The sequence below is a fragment of the Nymphaea colorata genome, chromosome 11 (assembly GCF_008831285.2).
Source record: "Nymphaea colorata isolate Beijing-Zhang1983 chromosome 11, ASM883128v2, whole genome shotgun sequence".
NCBI lineage: Eukaryota > Viridiplantae > Streptophyta > Magnoliopsida > Nymphaeales > Nymphaeaceae > Nymphaea > Nymphaea colorata.
Genome location: NC_045148.1, coordinates 10,321,592 through 10,342,010, shown reverse-complemented (window position 1 = coordinate 10,342,010; position 20,419 = coordinate 10,321,592). Strand labels below are relative to the sequence as shown.

The 20,419-nt window shown below is 40.0% G+C and overlaps 2 protein-coding genes across 3 annotated transcripts; one reads left to right on the top strand and one right to left on the bottom strand.

Annotated features, from left to right (window-relative positions):
- Positions 1 to 908: 908 nt before the first annotated feature.
- Positions 909 to 12,499, top strand: LOC116264784 (uncharacterized). Of its 2 annotated transcripts, none has more exons than XM_031645171.2 (8): positions 909 to 1,249; positions 2,420 to 2,512; positions 3,812 to 3,908; positions 4,013 to 4,094; positions 11,033 to 11,072; positions 11,165 to 11,299; positions 11,662 to 11,799; positions 11,914 to 12,499. In XM_031645171.2, exons 1-8 carry the CDS (start codon positions 1,032 to 1,034, stop codon positions 12,182 to 12,184), a joined length of 1,074 nt encoding a protein of 357 aa, XP_031501031.1. In that variant the 5' UTR covers positions 909 to 1,031; the 3' UTR covers positions 12,185 to 12,499. The 2 variants fall into 2 exon arrangements, with proteins under 2 accessions (XP_031501031.1, XP_031501029.1); XM_031645169.2 differs by having other exon boundaries at positions 3,812 to 3,926.
- A 1,335-nt stretch (positions 12,500 to 13,834) lies between these two features.
- LOC116264634 (toMV resistance protein Tm-1(GCR237)) lies at positions 13,835 to 20,186 on the bottom strand. The gene is made up of 9 exons (XM_031644960.2): positions 19,755 to 20,186; positions 18,280 to 18,933; positions 17,398 to 17,604; positions 17,033 to 17,248; positions 16,681 to 16,897; positions 15,580 to 15,827; positions 15,201 to 15,379; positions 14,820 to 15,073; positions 13,835 to 14,414 (listed from the first exon to the last, which is right to left on the bottom strand). The coding sequence occupies exons 1-9, from the start codon at positions 19,884 to 19,886 to the stop codon at positions 14,263 to 14,265; spliced, it is 2,259 nt and encodes a 752-aa protein (XP_031500820.1). The 5' UTR covers positions 19,887 to 20,186; the 3' UTR covers positions 13,835 to 14,262.
- Positions 20,187 to 20,419: the final 233 nt, after the last annotated feature.

The window sequence follows — 20,419 nt, the reverse complement described above, 5'->3', positions numbered from 1 at the left end:
GTAATAACCGTAGTATCTGAAGTGGGAGTGACCTGGTTAGACGGAAGATGAAGACTTAAGATTTGGAAAATGACGATAATTCACTTATATTTGAAATTGATTTACAATGACTAACAATTGATATAAGAAATCAAAACCAGGAACCCAATTTTTTTGGGAAATGATTAGATCTTTGAGTCTTTGATGACAATAACTCACTTGTGTTTGTGATAAGTTTCAAATTCAATTGAAATTATTAACGGAAATGAGAAGGGAACCCAATTTTCGGGAAATGTAAATGAATTGAGAAGGGAACCCAATTCTATCTTAAAGATTGCACCATATTCATTAAGCATTGTATTACAGTGTTTCATAAATATATATTTGAATAAAGTATTAGTGTTTATATTACCAAATGTCTCAAAGTCTTCAAAACTATAACTACATTTTCTTTTGGATTGTTATATAATTTTGGATCGGATCATGGTGTAGCACTTTATTATTGCCTGCTAAGTCACATATACTTCAATTTCATTAAGAGTTATCGTATCCGTGTCGTGGTACTGATATTTACATTTGGGTATTTTTTAATCTAAACGGATTAAGGGGCTTACTTTTATTTAATTTGTTTTCGATTCAGGGTTGGACACCAGGTCAGGCCGTCGATGGGTACGTATCTGGCCCCGCTCTGGGCTTGATATTTTTTAATATTTATTTTATTAATTTATATATATAAATATAATATTTTATTATAATAAATTACATATATATATTATTTTATATTAAAAATATATATAATGTATTTTAAAATATATATATATATATATATATATAAAATGCATGTCTGTTTGTACTGCTTTTTGATTCTCGTATTCGAATTCGTACTCAAATATTATATTGGTCTTCGTATCCATACCCGTGACCTTACCCGATAAGGGCGCGCCCTCGCGCGCAGGAAGGAGGAGGAAGGTGCCTGTCGCCAGCACTCGCTCGATGTCTCCCTCTACCTCGTTGCGCGGTGAAGAGAAAATGTCTTGATTTAGTTCCCCCGAATGTCAAGCCTCGTCGTCTTCTCCGTGCCCAAGACCGGAGCCGGTCGAGTTCTTCCTCTCCGGGAGTCTAATGACTTTCAGTCTCGCTCCTGGCTGCGTCCGGCGACCGTACGATGCGGGCTCCGGTTGGAAGTGCAGGAGAGCGGGAATCACGCGTTCATGCTGGGGATGGGGTTCGTTGGCCAATTCTTGGGTCACCAATTGAAGGAGGAAGGATGGTGGGCTTTTCATTTCTCTCGATGTCTCGACCTGTGTATTCCAGGACACGTTATGGTTTGCAACTAGGTTTTAGTTCGTTGCACTTATTCCTTTAAATTAATGTCAAGAGTATGCGTGAACCTTTGCTGTATTTAGGGTTCTTGGGGAGAAAGACTGAAACAGATTTAGCTATTATTTTTTTCCGCTGAATGGAGATCCTACAGCGATTATGATTGTAGCATTTGATGACCCTTATTGCGCGGTTCTTTGTCTTCCGCGAGATTAGGATTAAGTTAATTAACTATTTATTGATGAAATCACAGATTTTGTTCCCGTTGCTTCTATTTCTGTTTCTTTATTTTTGTGATTGGACTCTGTTTTCATGGGCATCCTCGTTGGATGATAGCTATGAACCCGAACTATAAAGATGTTAATTTTTTTTAGTGAAACTAATGGAGTAGATGATGGAATTCAATGACTATATATGATGTGAAATGTACAAAATCACACCCTATACGTTTAGGTTTTTCTTTTTCAAAAAACATTATTCAGAATCTCAGTTGTATCCGTATGTTTAAAGACATATGCATAAAACTCATATCCTTTAGACGTGTAAGATGAGTTTTAGAAGCCAAAAAAGTTTCAGAGAGTCGATGTTAGAATCTTATATAATTATACCTGCACATGAATATCATGTTTTTATAGACTCAACAATATTTTGAATGTAAAGATCACATCCATAAGATGAGTTGTAGAAAGAAAGAAACAAAATGGTTAAAATGATGGTTGTTGTAACGCTAATCCTGGCAGGGGATGGTTTGAAGATTCCCCCACTCTCTCTCTATGTGTGTATATGACCGGCAGCACTAAATGGGCAGAGGAGATCCAAATAATATTTTGTTGTAAGAAACGTTACATAGCATAGACAATGCCTACTAGGTTGCCTGCTAAAATCATGTCATCTAATATTTTGTTTCTGGGAATTTTTTCTAATCGCTAAAGCCGAGGAGAAAGGTTTTTGAGCACATTAGTTTTGGTTGTGGTTTACTCTTGACTCTTCAATTAGTTAACGAGTCACTAGACACTAGCACAACCATAAAGTACTATCATATGGTTACTGCATTATAAATTGATAGTTCATATTTTACTTTTCCTGGCAATGAAGATTGATTCTTAGTTTCAAAATACAGGAAAGTTTCAGGGACATGTTTAAGTGAGATAAAAAAGAAAAAGCTGGAGGGAAGTGGATTCGAGATTTTCATTTACAGTTTAGAAGATTATGAGTAAGTGTACATCACGTGAATGCATTTTTTGCTTTTGCTGATGGATCCTGATACACATTTTGTTCCTTATTTAAGGCCCTTATGAATGTTATTTAATCCAAAATAAATTACATTTATGTTTTTGGGCTTTCTTTGAATGTAAACATTGATTATTTATGCCAAGTTTGCAACAAATAAACACTAATTTTTTGTGATGATTCCTTTTAGTAGTTCATTTGGTGTAACTTGTTTACAATAGGAATTGTTTGGTTGGCCTTTTAGCCTTCTGATCTTGGTCAGAGCCTCCAGGTCATTGGAAGTTTGTTGGAGATTCTTCCATCTCAATGACCTCAAGTACCAGTTCCTCTTTATTACGTGCAACTTCATCTGCTTCCACCATCTACAATTCCATGGGGACTGCTCTTAAATAAGAACTTATCCTCTGTCAGCACCATGTGATGTTAAGAACATCCATGGCGATTTTAAACCAGATATTTTTTAGCATGACCTCTGGCCTATTTGCTGAGTGTATGATAAAGTCATCTCCTTACTAACATCTTGTAGTTGATTTCCTCAATGCATAATCTGATGCCTTGGCATCATTAAAAAACATGGTCACATAGGTCCTTCCTGTGAAAATGGAATCAGTAAAAAGTTATTTATTTCCTTGTTTTCCTTAAGTTATTCAAGTACTCACATTTATTATTTGTAGTTAATAATACAATTAGTAAATTATCTAGGAAAATGAAAAATCCTTTCTCATTTGGATCACCAGTGACCAGCCTCTTCGAATAGAAGACTGGGTCAGCCGAGTTGGTTGCAAAGTCATGGTAAATTGGAGTTGGTTAACTGGCTCTAAACAAAAACATTGGATCATGGTATTTAGCTATTTTTGTTGAGTTTGTTCCTCAGGCTGAGGGCTTGAATGAAATGATGACAAAACCTGAGAAGATGGTTTGTTGTTCGGAAGATTCTGGTGGTGAGAATGTTACAGCCCTAATGTGTGGAACTGAGGTAGATGATGAAAATGTCATAATAGTTTTGGAGGCGAAAGTGGATTAATGTGAGAGTGATTCTGATAGTTGATGTAAGATCGATGGTGCAAGTGTTGGGATGCATTTCCAGTGGCAAGAAAACGATCACGAGGTTGCTTGGTTTAAGTAATCACAAATACGACATTCAACTGAATGGTCTATGCATTCTGAACTTCTGAATAAATGTATATTTTAAATTTTTAATTAACAGGAAAAAAGTTATTTCGTTTATGAGGCTTCTGTGTTACCATTTGCTTATTTTCTTTAACTCCTTTGTCATTTGTAGTTCTTCACGTATATCAACATCATATGGTTTTCATCATCAAGAGAGCTTGTTCACTTTGCAGGATGCAACACACCTTCTGATCTCGATCCCTCCTTCTGTGAGCCTCGGTGATCCTGTGAGCTAATAAAATTTTGTAATGTCCTCCTTTTAGAATTGTAGCTTATGGATTCTCTTATTTATCATTTTTTTTTTCTGTTGAAGGTTTTGCACTTTCATCGTGACCTCATATGGAACAGGTTAAAGAATGGCAGGGTTCATTGGTTATGCTACCTATCCTCAACCAGTACGTATCTGCATATCTCCTTGTCTCAGCTGCATTGTGCTTTCAATTTCTCTTTTAGTAAATCTCTCCTTTATTGGATCTTGTAAACTTTTATGTAAACATTAACAAGTAACAACATATATTATATACTGCCAAATGATGTGCCAAAGAGATTCATTTGTGAAACGCTAGTTTAGTTTCTTGACTTGATCAGTTGTTCAGTATTAGGAAGAGAGGCTTTATGGTTTATATAGGCCCAGGTCGTGGGTGTTTCTCACATCCTGTGCTGGTCTATTTCAATTTTCGGCTTGGTATGTGATATTTAATTGTTGCAAAAATGTTCCCATTTGTATGATCTTGCTTTGCATCCCACAGGAAATCTAATGTTGATTGCTAATTGTATTTTTATTTTTGACATTGCTTGAACTTGGAATTAGCAATTAGTAATATGTTAGGATCACAATCATTAAGATATTCAGTACACATTCATCATTCACCACAGGACTTTCTTCGCTGTCAAGTCCCAGTTTCAATCAAATGTAGTTTCATAGGCTATCCATATAATGCAAAAGTTGGCTTGTCATCAAACCAAGTTTAGCAAAATTAACCCTTGAGAAAAGAAAAAATCATTTTTACTTTTGATTCCAGTTTATCAGTCTGTGGTGGACTGAGATTAGTAGGGGATCATGGGTGTCAAGTGTCAACTATATTGCACGGAAAGTGACATGAGTGTAGGTATGAAACACTTGATGTGAGTGATCTTATATATATATATATATATATATATATATGTGAAAGTTGTTTTTTGTTACTCTTTGCTGAAGCCATTAAATGTAGACAAAAAAATGAATAGCGTGCATATATCTAAATATGAGAAGGAGATAAAGTACTGCAATAGAAAAACTAAATATGAATTCTGGTGTAAATAACTGTATATCCTGTTATGAATTGAAATCCATTTTATATAGGACCTTGTAGACTATTTCATTCGAATCATTTCGAACAAAGTTCATATCAAATAAGTACATATAATATACATTGCATATAATAAGTAAAGCATCTTGGAGCACTCAAAAGACTCAGAAAAGCACACCCTTTTCTTCACATATAAATTCTGCAGCTTAACTGCTCATTGAGGGAGAACTCCAGTAGCTAGTTTGGCCTCTCCCTCAACTAGCTGTTAGGTACATGCAGTGGCTACTTTGTCGTTTACGGAGTAACCAAAATCCAAAAGAAATATGGCAAGCATTGTCGCTATACATAATCTGAAACATGCTTTAATTTTTGTTCACTTAATATTGATCAAGATCTTTTAGTTCGTTCATTGTCAGATAATAGGATTTTGGCTATTTTGTAATGCTGGTGACAAATAACTTTCTGCTATGTGATTCTTTATCTTCTGTTAGAATATGTTGTTATGGGAACCGGGTCCATATCTGGACCCGGTTCTATGGGGCACGGGTACCGAGGTGGGCTCGGTACCCTAGGCAGCTTCTCCTCTCTCCCTCTTTATATTGTCACTTGTGTTTAGTGTTGAATTAAGTGAAATATTATTTTCTCTCTCCTAGGGTTGCGGTGTGCCCCTAGGTCAGAGCCTCCCCGTGGTTTTTCACCTCTCTCTGAGGTTTTCCACGTAGATTGTGTGTTTGTTCTCCACTCTCTCTCTCTGTGGTTCGTGTTTCTACATGGTATCAGAGCCAGCGGAGTTGGAGAAGCGTTTTTTCCGAGGATCGTCAAGTTTTTTCGTCGCCCGACGCCGTTGAAGTTCCGGCGCCGCTGCTGCCCGTTTGACGTCGCCCTGCTCTGCCGCCGCTGTCCTTTGTTCCGCCGCCGCCGTCCTCTGTTCCGGCGCCGCTGCTGCACTTGTGACGTCGCCCTGCTCTGCCGCCGCCGTCCTTTTGTTCCGCCGCCGCCGTCCTCTGTTCCGCCGTCCTCTGTTGCGCCTCCGCGGTCCTCCGTTCGGCCCGTTCTTTGTTTCTGCCACCGTGGGTGGCCTCTGTGTTGCGCCGTCGCCTGCTTTCCGTTGCCGCTGCCTCCTTCCCGTCGCCGTTGCCTCATTCCCGCTGCTGTGCCTCTTGTTGCTGTGTCTTGTTTGTGATGGCAGAAGCGATGGGGACTCAAAAAGATGCCGTTCTTGACACGGACAGCGCCTCCAAGACTGAGAACGTGCCGCTCCAGGTCACCTCCATCCGTCTGACCAAGGACAATTACCTATCTTGGTCTGCCGCTCTCGAGATTGGGATTACTAGCCGTGGGCGTCTCTCTTACATCACTGGCGACAAACCTGCGCCCATCAAATCTGATCCTCAATGGGCAACGTGGGCGTTGGAGGACAGCCAAGTGAAGGTGTGGATTATCAGCTCCGTGTCATCCGATATCCAGCCCCTCATTCTGCGGAAGCCGACCTCTTTTGATATGTGGACTGTGCTTGCAAAGATGTATGGTCGCAAGAAGAGACATCTGCGTACCTATCAGATTAAACGCAGTATTTACTCTCTGACACAGGGTGATTTGTCTGTTGCTGCCTTCTATGCTGCCCTGAAGACCAAATGGGAGGAGCTAGATTATCATGTGACTGATGAGTGGACGTGCGGTTCAGATCATTCCCTCTACTGGGAAAAGGAATGGATGGACCGTACGTTTCTGTTTTTGGGAGGCCTGCGGGATGAATTTGAGTCTATTCGTAGCCAGATTCTTAATGGTGATGAGATTCCGGGGATAGAGGAAGTATATGCTCGTGTTGAGTCTGAAGAACAACGTCGCCAGGTGATGCATCTTGACACCGGTCATGGCCCTTCTGCCTTTGTCAGCCGTGCCTCAGGGACTGGGCAGCGTCCTGCCCGACATTGCACTCATTGCCACAAGTTGGGGCATTCGGTGGATTTCTGTTGGGATCTTCATCCCGAGAAGAGACTGGTCAGAGGTCGTCCTCCCTCTGGCAAGCGTAGCCCTACTGTGTCTGATTCCAGTCAGAGCAATTCTTCTAGTGGTGCAAAGTCCAAGTTGTCTCCTGCTCAACTCAAGGAGCTACAGGCGTACATTAGCCGTCTATCTACTACCCCTGAGGAGTCCTCCACGTCTGAAGGGGCTCAGCTAGCCCAAGCCCTCGTTGCCTCGACTGATCAAGGTAACCCTTCTCTTGGTGATTGGATTGTTGATAGTGGAGCCACTCACCACATGACAGGGGACTCTAAACTCTTTCAAGAATATCAACTTTCCTCTGGCAAGCAACGCGTGTCTATGGCAGATGGGTCTTCTATCTCTGTGGCTGGGAAAGGGAGCTTGTCCCTGCTGAACAAATACCATCTCCACAATGCCCTGCATGTTCCAAATATTCCTGTGAACTTACTCTCTGTCAGCAGTATTACTAAAGAATTAAACTGTAATCTAATTTTCTCTGCTGATCATTGTTCCCTGCAGGACTTGGTGACGGGGAAGAAGATTGGGATTGGTTCGGTTACTGATGGGCTCTACAGGCTGCCGGTACAAGTTGCTTCAGCGTTGATTTCTGCCACGAGTGGTCACTTGTCTGGTGTGAATGATAGATCTACTGTTCTGCGATGGCACGAGCGTCTTGGACATCTCCCCTTCCAGTTAATAAAGAAGTTGTTTCCTCATTTGTTTGCTTCTGTCTCCATTGACTCCTTCGCTTGTGAAGTGTGTCAATTGGCTAAACATGTCAGGGCTTCATACCCTATTTCTTTGAATAAATCCACTCATCCGTTTGCCTTAGTTCATTCCGATGTTTGGGGTCCTTCTGGAGTACCCACGTGTGGTGGTTGTCACTATTTTTTGACGCTTATTGATGATTGCTCTAGATGTACGTTCGTGTACTTGTTGCGAGAACGTAGTGAGGTTCCAGCAGTTGTGAAAAACTTTGTTGCCTTTGTTGAGACTCAATTCCATACTACTGTTCAAGCTTTCCGTACGGATAATGCAAGAGAATATGTCTCCCAATCCCTTGATGACTTCTTGAAAGGAAAGGGTATTGTTCATGAAACCTCTTGTAGTTATACCCCTCCTCAGAATGGTATAGCTGAACGTAAAAATCGTCATCTATTGAATGTTACCCGGGCCATTATGTTCCAACGTCATGTCCCGAAGCGGTATTGGGGTGATGCACTTCTCACTAGTGCACATCTCATTAACCGTATGCCTACTAGAGTGCTGGATGGTCAGTCTCCTTATTCTAGCCTGTGGCCTACTCAGAATCCGTGGCCTCTTACTCCTCGTGTCTTTGGGTGCAGTTGTTTTGTGCATAATCATAGCCCTACTCTCAAAAAACTTGATCCCCGGTCTATTAAAGGAGTTTTCTTGGGGTACTCTCCCACTCAGAAGGGGTATAAATGTGTGGATCCCACTACTTCCAAAGTATATGTTTCGAGGGATGTCACATTTCATGAACATGAGTCGTATTTTCCGGTGAATCCTCTTCAGGGGGAGTGTCTTGGGAACAAAGGGGAAGAGTATTCCTCTAATCAGCTGATTCAGTTTATGGAGTTTTTGGATTACAAGGTTAGTCCCAGTGTGATTGACACGGTCACGGTCAGTAATGAGAAGGGCAGTCATATGGAAGGGGTCACGGTGGATGCTCAGCCCACTGTTGCCCGGGATCACTTGTTTGGCAAGGTTTATGTCAGAAAGGAGAAAGCTACTGTGGAAGATGTTGGTGATGAGGATAGAACCAATCCCAATCTTGTGATCTCCCCGGATGACCCAAGTCCATCGAATGAAGAGCTCCCTATTGCTTTGCGCAAAGGCACCAGGTCATGTACTTCTCACCCTATTCAGAGATTTGTTTCTTATGCTAAGCTCAGTACAAATTACAAATGTTTTATCACAACCTTATCCAAAGTTGTTATTCCCAGGTCGGTGGATGATGCTAAGGATGATCCCAAGTGGTTACATGCTATGACAGAGGAGATGGGTGCGTTAGCTAAGAACAAAACATGGGAAGTTGTTGATATCCCTAAAGGGACACACTTAGTTGGCTCTAAGTGGGTTTACAACGTGAAGTACAAACCTGATGGCACTGTAGATCGATATAAAGCTCGTCTGGTTGCAAAGGGGTTCAGCCAGAAGTATGGGATCGACTATCTTGAGACCTTTGCCCCTGTTGCAAAGTTGAAGACTGTGAGGGTTATTCTTGCTCTTGCTGTGCACAAGAAGTGGCGCATGGACCAGCTTGATGTTAAAAATGCGTTCTTGAACGGCCATCTGGAGGAAGAAGTCTATATGAGCATGCCTCCCGGGTATGTTCAAGAGGGAAAATGTTGTCACCTCAAGAAAGCTTTGTATGGCTTGAAGCAGTCGCCTAGAGCTTGGTTTGAGAGACTAAGGATCGTTATGAAGTCCACTGGGTACAAGCAAGGAAATGGAGATCATACCCTATTCATAAAGCAGAGAGATGGTCTGGTGAGTCTTCTCCTTATCTACGTTGATGATATGATTGTCACGGGCAGTGATGAAGAAGAAAACAGAAAGATGAAAGAGAGATTAGCTAAAGAATTCGACCTCAAGGATCTGGGTAAGCTGAGATACTTTTTGGGGATAGAAATTGCTCGATCAGAGACAGGGCTGGTTATGAATCAAAGGAAGTACACTCTTGACTTACTAAAGGAGACAGGTAAACTTGGTTGTAGGCCCTATCTTACTCCTATGGAGTCGGGAACTAAGATGAGTATCAAGACGGGCACCACTCTGGATGAGGAAGGAAAAGGGCGATATCAGAGGCTAGTCGGTAAGCTTATCTATCTTACTCTAACTCGCCCTGATATCACGTATGCGGTAAATGTGCTAAGTCAATTTATGCATGCTCCCACGGATTGTCATTGGAAGAGTGCAGAACGAGTGTTGGGGTATCTAAAGAATGACCCAGGAAAAGGGCTGCTGTATACTCGACAAGACAAACTTACTATTGAGGGCTACTCAGATGCAGATTGGGCAGGGTGTACTGACACAAGGAGGTCTACTACAGGGTATTGTATCTTTCTTGGAGGTAACCTAGTTGTTTGGAGAAGTAAGAGGCAAGAAGTATGTTCGAGATCTAGTGCTGAAGCTGAGTACAGGGCTGTTGCAATGGGGGTTACAGAGATGCTGTGGCTGAAGATTCTTTTGACTGATATTGGTGTGGAACTGGGAGATAAAATGAAGATGTACTGTGACAACAAGTCTGCGATTAATCTTGCCAATAATCCAGTTCTACATGACAGGACCAAACATGTGGAGATTGACCGTCATTTTATCCGGGAACGCATTGACTCAAAGGAGCTGATTCTGCCATATATGAAGTCTGAAGATCAAGTTGCAGACGTCCTAACTAAAGGGCTTTGTACTTCTTCATTTGAAAAGAATGTTAGCAAGCTTGGCATGTTTGACATGTATGCCAAGCTTGAGGGGGAGTGTTAGAATATGTTGTTATGGGAACCGGGTCCATATCTGGACCCGGTTCTATGGGGCACGGGTACCGAGGTGGGCTCGGTACCCTAGGCAGCTTCTCCTCTCTCCCTCTTTATATTGTCACTTGTGTTTAGTGTTGAATTAAGTGAAATATTATTTTCTCTCTCCTAGGGTTGCGGTGTGCCCCTAGGTCAGAGCCTCCCCGTGGTTTTTCACCTCTCTCTGAGGTTTTCCACGTAGATTGTGTGTTTGTTCTCCACTCTCTCTCTCTGTGGTTCGTGTTTCTACATCTTCTAACCAGGTTTAACTTTAAATTACTTGATCATAATGATGATGTGACTACATTATTAAGGTGACTCCTTTGCAGACTGTTTTGTGTCTTGAAGATTTCCTTGTTGCAGTAGTATGTATCTGTTATATCTGTTTCACTCTTACATCTGATTCCTGAAGTCTCTATTCATAACATGTTTGCATTTGTTACAGAAAAAAAATGCTTACCATTTGTTACAGAAAAGAATGCTTATTGAAAATTCCATTGACGAATGTATTGCATGTGTTAGGTGTATATGGAGATCATGGTGGTTATTGGGTTGACGAGGAGTGAGTCTTATTTACATTAAGACGTGCTTCTCTTTCTCTGTCATAAGCGGACCATACATGACTCTCTTGTTTCTATGCACAATTTTGTTCAGTACCCCTCCAAAGCCTGAGAATGAGCTGGCTGTGGCAAGATTAGAAGCAGAGAATGCATGGATCAATTTAGGTTGTGATCTTGGTGTGCATGTGTATGTGTTAAGGCTTGGAGGCATCTATGGCCCTGGGAGAAGGTTTAGTACCTATCTTGTTTCTTATTTTGGGATTTAATCATGTTCAGTAATAAGATGTGAATGAACTATGTCCAAGAATCTTTCTTTGTCTCAAGGCCCTGCAGTGTCGCTATGTTATTTATTTAACTAACCCCTTGCAAATCATGAATAATTTTTTCTGTTCACAAAGGTAACAGTTAACTGTCAAATATTTATCATCACTCTAACATTCTCGGGCAATAATATTTGTTCCATTCCCACTGGCCTTTTTTGTATATTTGAAGACAAACTACGATTCTTTTAGTTTGTATAGCTTTCTCTTGGAGTGCTTTCTTTGTTAATTCAAATTTCAAAGTCTGTTTTAATAAATCCTTTCTTTTCAGTGCTTTGGATACCATAATCAAACAAGGACCTTTGTCAAAAGATCAACAAAGGCGACAACACAGGCGTTATCCACCACGTATTCATGTTGCTGATGTGTGTCAGGCAATCAGAGCCAGTATGAACAAGTCATCAACTTGGTACTTGTTTACTCTGGAGTAACTTTTTCATTCATTGACCGCTTCCTTCTGCTTCTGGTTTTGTTTCTCAAGAACTGTGGAGCTCATGCCAACCATTCTTTTGGCGAACTGCAGGAATGTTTTCAATATTATTGATGATGACCCGGCCCCACGATCGGAGGTTTTCTCCTATGCACGTTCCCTGGTCATGCAACGATGGCCAGACAAGCTGGACGGTATTTCCGTAGATCAGGAGACACTGAATCAACATGCCCAGACAGGCGAGCTTATTGAAGAGAAGAGGGTGTCCAACAATCGGATGAAGAGTGAGTTGGGAGTGGAACTTTTGCATCCAAATTACAGGTCTGGTCTGGAAAGTATTGCTAGAGGTTATCAACTTCGGTAATTGGATGTACATTGCATTCATGACTGCACTCCCCTCTACGGGTCAGGCCTGCAAAGCATCGCTTGAGATTGTCAACTTAGACAAACGGCTTTGCATGGTATACATTCACCTTGATGAGTGCACTTTGCTCTGTTTACATGGGTGAGCGTGTGAGCTTACCTATTGGATCCATTTATTTCACTTGTATGATATGGCAGCAAAATGGGGGGTTCTGTATGTACGACCACTTATGAGTTTTCTTAGGACTTGTGGCTAGATGTGTTGTGAATTTAATGTTCATGGAGGTTGAAAAATCTACAGATCATCTTGGAGATCTTCTTGGTGTGTTGGCGATTTTTGTATTTCGAGGATTGGTTTTAAGCTTTCAAAATAATACGAGTTTGTAGCATAATTTTTTAATGGTGAGGTGGAATTTTGGACCTACATAAGATAAAATTGGTTTTTGAATCGAATCGGCACTAGGAAGGTATTAGAGGAAGATTGCGTTGTAGAATTAAATTGGAACTGTTTTTAACTACTAGCTTGGAATTTTTTTTTTTAAGTAGCACACTAAACAAAAGAATCAGCAAATAGAAACTAGAACGCAAGATGGGCCTGACTCATGCTGAATTCGAGCCCGAACCGGTGACTGATTCCTGTTGATTCGGCACTTGCTGGAAATGAAGTGCACGAAATTTGGTCAATCCTCCAGATTTGAGGTTTCTATATGCTCTTGTTGTCAGCTTCAGTTCGTGTCTAGGAAGAAAATCCAAAGTTGTCAGTATATAGGAATAGTAGCATACTGTTTCACATACATGTCTTAAAGACTGAGGCAGATACATGAAATTTTTATATTGTTTTATTTTATACACAGAATCACAGGTGGAGCTAGGGCCCTGCAGAGGCCATGGGGCCGCTTCAAATTTCCAAAAAAAAAAAAAAAATCACATGTAAAAAGGAAAATAGCCCTTATGTAAAATTTTTGAAAAATTATATTTTGGCTCCTAACAAACTTTTGAAACGATAATTCGATTCTCTTAATGACAAATTTTTAGCTTCGTCCTTGCATAGAATAAGATATTACTATTTCCCTTGCCAAAGCCCCTTAGGGTTCTTTGGCTTTGTGAAACTGGGGATGTAGTACCAAGAGTTAAATTTCTGTATTGATTATCATCTTCATTATCAGCCAATTCTTTGCTTTCGATCCTTTCACCGTTTCACGTGACTCTCTCTCTCTCATCTCTCTCTCACACATAGAATAAGGAAAATAAGAAAAAGGATGGTTTCTTGAGTCCTAACGACCAATGAAAATAGTACATGGAACATGCCAAACGTGACACAAGATAGTCATGCCATTCAGAATTGAATCCTTACCACTGTTCTCAGTATCAGAGACATACCAAGTGCATACCAGCCTAAATGCCTTGTCGGTCAGCAAAGTGTTATGGTGCCAATACAAATACTGCCGGCCCTACAGAGCGAAAATTTGCCCCATACAAATATAGTGGTTTAGCAGGAGCGTTCACAGCCATCAAATATTTACCCTAGCATAACGAGGTATGCACGTGTATAAAAGTCAACCTCTCACCTCCATTGGTTTCAGTTTTATGAAATCTAACTTGGGTCAAAGAAGAAACGCGAATCTACCATCAGGTTTCAGCCGGGATAGATAAAAAAAGAGGTTAACATACATCATATTTTGGATACAGACAAAAAAATGTTATTAATGAAAATAGATATAGCAGTCCAACGTAACTTTTGTTTCTTTTTAATGTTGAACTGTTTGAAGTTCAAGTACTTTTTAAAGGATGACAAGAAGCATGCAGAGCTTCAATGGACCGCGCTAATACAGATAGCTGCAGTGAACCTTATCTGATAACTTCAACTATTCAGGTTTCCAAGATATGGAGAAAGCCAACTAAAGGCTATGCGTTGGGATCCCTGACTTATTTCACAGTTTCTTGGCAGTTTTCCTCACCTTCTGCATTGCAATTCCTTTTCTTCTTTCCTTCAATTATTGGTCCTAATTAAACTCGACTTGCCATCCTTTATCCGTCCAGGTATGTTATTCACTGCTGGTGCTCTGAAAAAAAAAAAAATTATTCCAAGGAAATAGATTTGTATTGCTTGATCGTCCTTGTAATAGCTTGTTCAACAGGCAGTCTCTCCATGCTCGATGCACCATAAAATCCATGGACCCCCTTGGTATTCTTTAACACAAATTCTGCTTCTGCTGGGCCAGAGATTGGGCCTGCATAAAATGATTCAGAAATAAGAAAATAAAACAAGCATATTTGGCACACAAACATGATAATTTCACTAAACAATGATTCTTTCAGTGTTGACAAGACAACTGCATACGATTCAAACAACCAAAATTTCACAAAACGTGTTAAGAAAATGTCACCCCTTTTCACATTTTCACTCATTGTCTGAGATAATTATTTTACTCATCTAAATAATATGGTAAAGCTACTAGACTGCCAAAATATATTTACCCATTTCTTCTTGGGTAAAGAAAAGAAAATCCATGTGGTAAACCTTTAGAATGCAACTTCAAAGATGATGAAACACTTTCAGTTGTATGAACCCCTTTCTTTTGTGTCATGCATGTCATCTCGTGGAGAAAGAAAACATGATGCCAAGAAAAGGTTACCTCCATGGCACAGAATGATAACATGTGGGTTGATCTGTTTGGCAGCATCTGCAATTTCCTGCACAAGGGCCACACTTTCCTCTAAGCTAACAGCAGTTTTGGCACCTATAGATCCTGATGTAGTGAGTCCCATATGTGCAACAATAATGTCAGCTCCAGCTTTTGCCATGGCTACTGCTTCTTCAGGTTTGAAAGCATATGGGGTTGTCAAGAGTCCAAAGTTATGTGCCTTTCTGATCATTTCCACTTCCAAGCTAAGTAAATAGTATGACAACATTAGTACCATAAAGCATGAAGAAATAACTTAAAGTTTTTATCATCAGCAATTCAGGCAAACAATTTTAAAAGAAAATTAAGAATACAACAGTTTCCATAACTAACCCATAACCCATTCCCGTTTCTTCAATATTTTGACGAAAGTTGCCATCGAAGAGGCCAACAGTTGGAAAATTTTGAACTCCACAGAACCCTACTGTTTCTAATTGCCGCAAGAAGTAGTCCATTCGACGAAAAGGATCTGTCCCACATACTCCAGCAAGAACAGGCACCTTTTTCACCACCTAGCAATCACCATAAGACAAAATTATGGTTTGACATAATTGCATGTACGCATCCTAGACTATTTATGTCCATACATACATGTCCACAAACAACCAACTCTAGATTTACTATAAATTCAAAGTACAGAAACCATCAATGGTCATTGCGTGAGATTGTTGCAGTTTTTCTCTCAAGTAAACTTGACTTAAATGAAACTTACTGGCAAAACTTCGTTAGCCATATCAAGCACCACAGCATTAGCATCTGCAAAGGGTAACAGGCCTGCCAAGGAACCCCGTCCTGCCATTCGAAACCGTCCTGAATTATATATTACTATTAGATCTACTCCCCCTACTTCTTCAAACTTTGCAGATATTCCGGTCCCAGCTCCTGCACCTATTATTGGCAGCCCTTTGCTGATCTGCATCTTCAATTGTTGCAACATCATTTGTGTCTTTCGCAGAGTTTCTGCACAAATGTACAAGCAACAATTACACTAAATATTTAAGGTACAAGGATATAGGTACATAAAGAATACATACGTATAACCTATATAATATGCACATAACATGTATATGTGTGCACTCATATGTATATAATATATATATATGCAAATATATATCATGCATACAGACATGGACACACACATAAATTTGCATATTTATGTGTATGCGTACATCATAGACTTGAAGATTGGTGGTGTACAAAAATAATGCCCTTCCATTTCCAAAATGCTTCAGATGATTTTGGCTAAAAGTTCTCCTATATATGGACCAGATTTTATAAGGATGTAAAAGTCAAAAAAGAGAAAATCTGACCTCTGGCTTATGGAGCCCAACCTGTATGCTGGAAAAAACATGACTTTGAATATCTACTAGGTTTTTGGACCCCACAGGTCACATCTGTGCAATTACGTTTGCAGAGAAACCTCACAGATACAAGTCTGATGTAGAATGCATGGTTCATTCATGTCAAATACAGATGTAAATACAAAACGGCAGAACCTCCATTACCTTAAAAAAGTACAAAATTTTAATAGTGACTATCATCTCCTAGTAGTTTCTTAGTTTCATATTTTCCATGAGTCAAAGAACAACAAAAAAGAGACGGACACATAAAAAGAGATGCATAGCCACTTATATATTCTGCACATATTTAACTATGCATGACAAGTTTCGCATCCAACTTTAAAAGAAGAAACATATAATTTATGGTACTGAAAAAGCACCAAAAAACAATTTCTTTCCTACTACTTTACGCCAAATTAGATGAAAACAGAACAAGGAAGGAAGATACATATCCAAGCAGGATTCATTCGAACCTGGTTTTGCATCAGGAAAGTCAACTGGACTGTATGTAAAAGTTGAATGTTTTGGCTTGTATTCACGTGTATCAACCTCTTTGTCAAGGATCTCATCAGAAATTTGAGCAGAACAGGAACGTGCATTACTTTGAATTTCAGGACTGATCTCCAAGAAGCAATTTACAAGTGCATCTGCAAACTCAGGTTCATTTATATGATAAGGTAATACCTTTACCTGTAAAAGCAAATGGAGTATATGATTTTATGCAAGTTTTGCCAATCAATAATGTCTAAATCACCACATGATAAGAAAGTCCAAGGGGAAACATTTGCAAGTTATTGGCTACCTATTTATGCCGCACATACTAACCTGGCGATGTTCAGTTTTTTCAATGAGCCTCTCTAACTCGTGTATAAGAGCGCTAGTGGCATCTGGGTCATAAAAAGGCTTTCCAGGAGCATCCAATGCAGATACACCCTTCCAGGGAAGCACAACACGGACATTTGATGTTGCTTTATTTAGTTTATCAGCAATAAATCTAGCAAACCTTTTATTCTCTTCTGGGGTGGTTCTCATGAGTGAGACCTGCAATAGATTATTGCCCTTGAGTTGGAGCATGAGATATGTTCACTAGTTTTGAACGTTAAGACAATCCAAGTCGTGCAAGAGCTCAATCACACTCTGGAACCACAAGCAGTTATTGAGTAAACAAGTGAGGAGACTAGAAAAGACACCTGATCATTGTGCATGTGTATTTTTCTTTTATCAAAGCATGCAGGAATTGTCACTTTTGGGCCAAAATTCACCATATCCAGTGCTCCTATGCTGAGGACCAATGGTATTTTCTTCTCTATGATGGCATCAAACCTTGAGCTATCACAGGCCATCACACCACCCACGATGTGATCAGCAACTTCAGTTGTTGTAATGTCCAGAACAGCCTGTATGAACAGCCTGTATATATTAGTTTACTGTGATCTTCAGAAGGACAATGAAGACGAGCATTGCTCAAAGTGCAGACACAACCATCAATAAGACAAATACGTTTAACTTTAACCAAGTATACTATATAAGAGGACCACAAGCACCAAATTGACTCATAATTCAAAATATTGCCATGTTATTTTCATTTAGTGCTGATCACATTATCTTCAGAATATAGTCATTAACATATGATGCCAAAATAGTGCCATAACATTACTGTCATAATATGTGAGGTTTTGAAAATTTTTAATTCAATTGCTTCATTATTTTATATTGATAAGAACTTTCATAACAATTTCGTTTTTCATTTTTCAAGCAAAAATACTCTAAAACCTATTGCTTCATATGTTTTCTTTCATAAAAATTTCCATTCTCAGAATATGTGAGATTTCCAAGATGTTTCTGTGGACAACCACATTTTTGAGAAAACTCTGTACAGAGTACAGACCTTGCAGCTATTCTTCAGGACACAGTCATTTGCAACATGAGAACATCTCAACTGACCTAAGAATAGTCATGTTCTTTGTTAATATTGGTTCTCCACATGAACAATAGCATGTTATCCTATTTGAGCAGAAAATGGATAAGTTTCATGAGTGCATGGATAAATAAAATACTGGAAGCTTCAAAACCTGTATGAAACCACCTCTGATAAGCTCTTCCATGGCCTTACCACCAACCCCAGTAGCATGAAACACAAGCGGCTCATAACCATCTCTCACCAACCTCTCTTTCACTGCACTTACACATGGAGTTGTAACTCCAAACATGGTCATAGCAACTGTTTTCTTTACACTTGTATAGTCAGAAACTCCTATCTGTGATAACCTTCCAACAATCATCCCAGCAGCAGCAGCCCCCGCATTAGATAGAACAACCCTGCTTACATGATTAAGCCCACAAATGTCGACAACTGATGGCAACAATACTAAGTCAGAAGTGCCAATATAAGGTTCCGTATGACCACTAGCAACAGTTGACACAAGGAGCTTTGGCACCCCCAGGGGAAGTGTTTGCAGAGGAGGAGCAAGCAGGGATGTCCCACCACTTCCACCAAGACCGATAACTCCAGCAAGAACTCCATCATCATAAGCCCTTTTAAGGAAGCACTGAACTGCCCTGCTCATCAAGCAAATTGCTTTAGCTCTGTCACTAGGAAGTTGAGTCGATGAGTTTTCAGTGCCAGTAGAACAGAGAAGAACATCCCTTCTCCGCACAAAGGAGAAGTTTTCCATGCTTGTAAGTTCTTCGTTATTGGTGGAGACATCAACAACAGTTACTTCCACCTGTAATGTTGATGCAGAAACGCATAGTAAACATGCAAAAACAAGAAATCAAGACAATGCTTGTATTTGATGATATAGAACTATGAAAAGAACTTAACCTGCTTCAGCAGAAAATGCACAAGAGAGAAAGATGAAAAATATATCTGAATAAAATTTTCATTAAAAACTATAGGAGCTTATGTACGAATAACACATAGGACAAGCGAAGAAGACCAAGGAACAGTAAAGATAGCAAACAAAAACAATTCCCACGCTAGTTTATAATATATGTTTCCGCAGGTTAGCTCCAAGTGTCATGAGCTTTCACAGCCATGAAATTGTGGATAACCAGTCCTAATGAGAATGTCCCATGAACAAGCTCCACAAAATGAGTCTCCAGAATCAGCAACCAGAAAAATTCAGAGCCATTAGGCCATTAAGGATCAATATATAGTGTTGGACCGATGGTGCTTTAGGCCAAGTATTGCAGTAAGTCAGAGAGACATCAAGTATGAGAATGCCAATTAGAATGGTTCACTAATTGACCAAGAATTCCATTTATCCTAAATGTTCAGTAGAATGCCCATTGGTAGAACCAAACTGTGGCATCTCCCAGAATCTTGGCGATCTCGCGTGCACAATGCATTCTGAAACAAAAGCATAATTTTGGAGGAGGAAGCACGAACAGTCAACCTCAACTCTGTCTAAAATAAACCGTCTGAACCAATAAATAGATCTTGAACTCATGTCCAAGCAACTAACCAAAAGAAGAGCTACCAGCAACCACGATACAATTCAAAGAGAAAATGCATCGGGATATCGATGAACATGCTGAAAGGTACCTGTAACGAAGAGCCAAGAACGAACTTCTGCAAGCAGGACTGGACACAATTTGCAAGGAATTGGAGCTCGTCCAACTTGGTGTCTGCGGTTCCGACACAGAAGACCTGTTGGACTTTTTCCACCATCGCCATCGCCTCGAGCAACGAGAGGCGGAGAGTTATCTTTCCGCCCGAAGAAGGAAATGTTGTAGGACGGACTTTGGTAAAGAAGAGGAAGAGGGTTAATGGGGAGCCATTCTCTCAGACAAGAAGAAGATGAAGAAGAAGGAAGCGCACTTGGATGAGGGCCGTCTTGGAGAACGAATTGCAGGGGACTGCAAGTCCAAAGCAGAGATCGCACCTCACAAAAGCAGAAATAACAAGATGTCCAAACCAAATCCAAATACTAAAATATCCCCAACTTCAGTATGATATCTGGGATAGGCGAAGCCTCCCTATAAATCTTCTACTTCGAAAATTTACACTCTTAGAAGGACAACTATAACTCTTGCTAATCATACTAATCGGCTTCATTTCTCAATGGTTTCTCTGTTACTGGGACAATATTTTTGCAATAATTGGCAGATTATATAATGAAAATTTTATAAAACACGTTCAATTTTTAATGGAATAACAAATAAATGCTTAAATTTTAGTTTTTATTTAAACGTCTAGATTATATTGGA

Bases quoted from the DNA above. Each gene is read 5' to 3' on its own strand.
- LOC116264784 (XM_031645169.2), top strand. From the start codon at position 1,032: ATGTCAAGCCTCGTCGTCTTCTCCGTGCCCAAGACCGGAGCCGGTCGA. The intron at 3,927-4,012 runs GTGAGCTAATAA...TTTCTGTTGAAG, and splicing joins CTGTGAGCCTCGGTGATCCT to GTTTTGCACTTTCATCGTGA. The intron at 4,095-11,032 runs GTACGTATCTGC...TGCATGTGTTAG, and splicing joins ATGCTACCTATCCTCAACCA to GTGTATATGGAGATCATGGT.
- LOC116264634 (XM_031644960.2), bottom strand. From the start codon at position 19,886: ATGGCGATGGTGGAAAAAGTCCAACAGGTCTTCTGTGTCGGAACCGCA. The intron at 17,249-17,397 runs GTGTCTTTTCTA...AATCTATTGCAG, and splicing joins TACACATGCACAATGATCAG to GTCTCACTCATGAGAACCAC. The intron at 15,828-16,680 runs GTTCGAATGAAT...ACATTTGTGCAG, and splicing joins CTTTCCTGATGCAAAACCAG to AAACTCTGCGAAAGACACAA.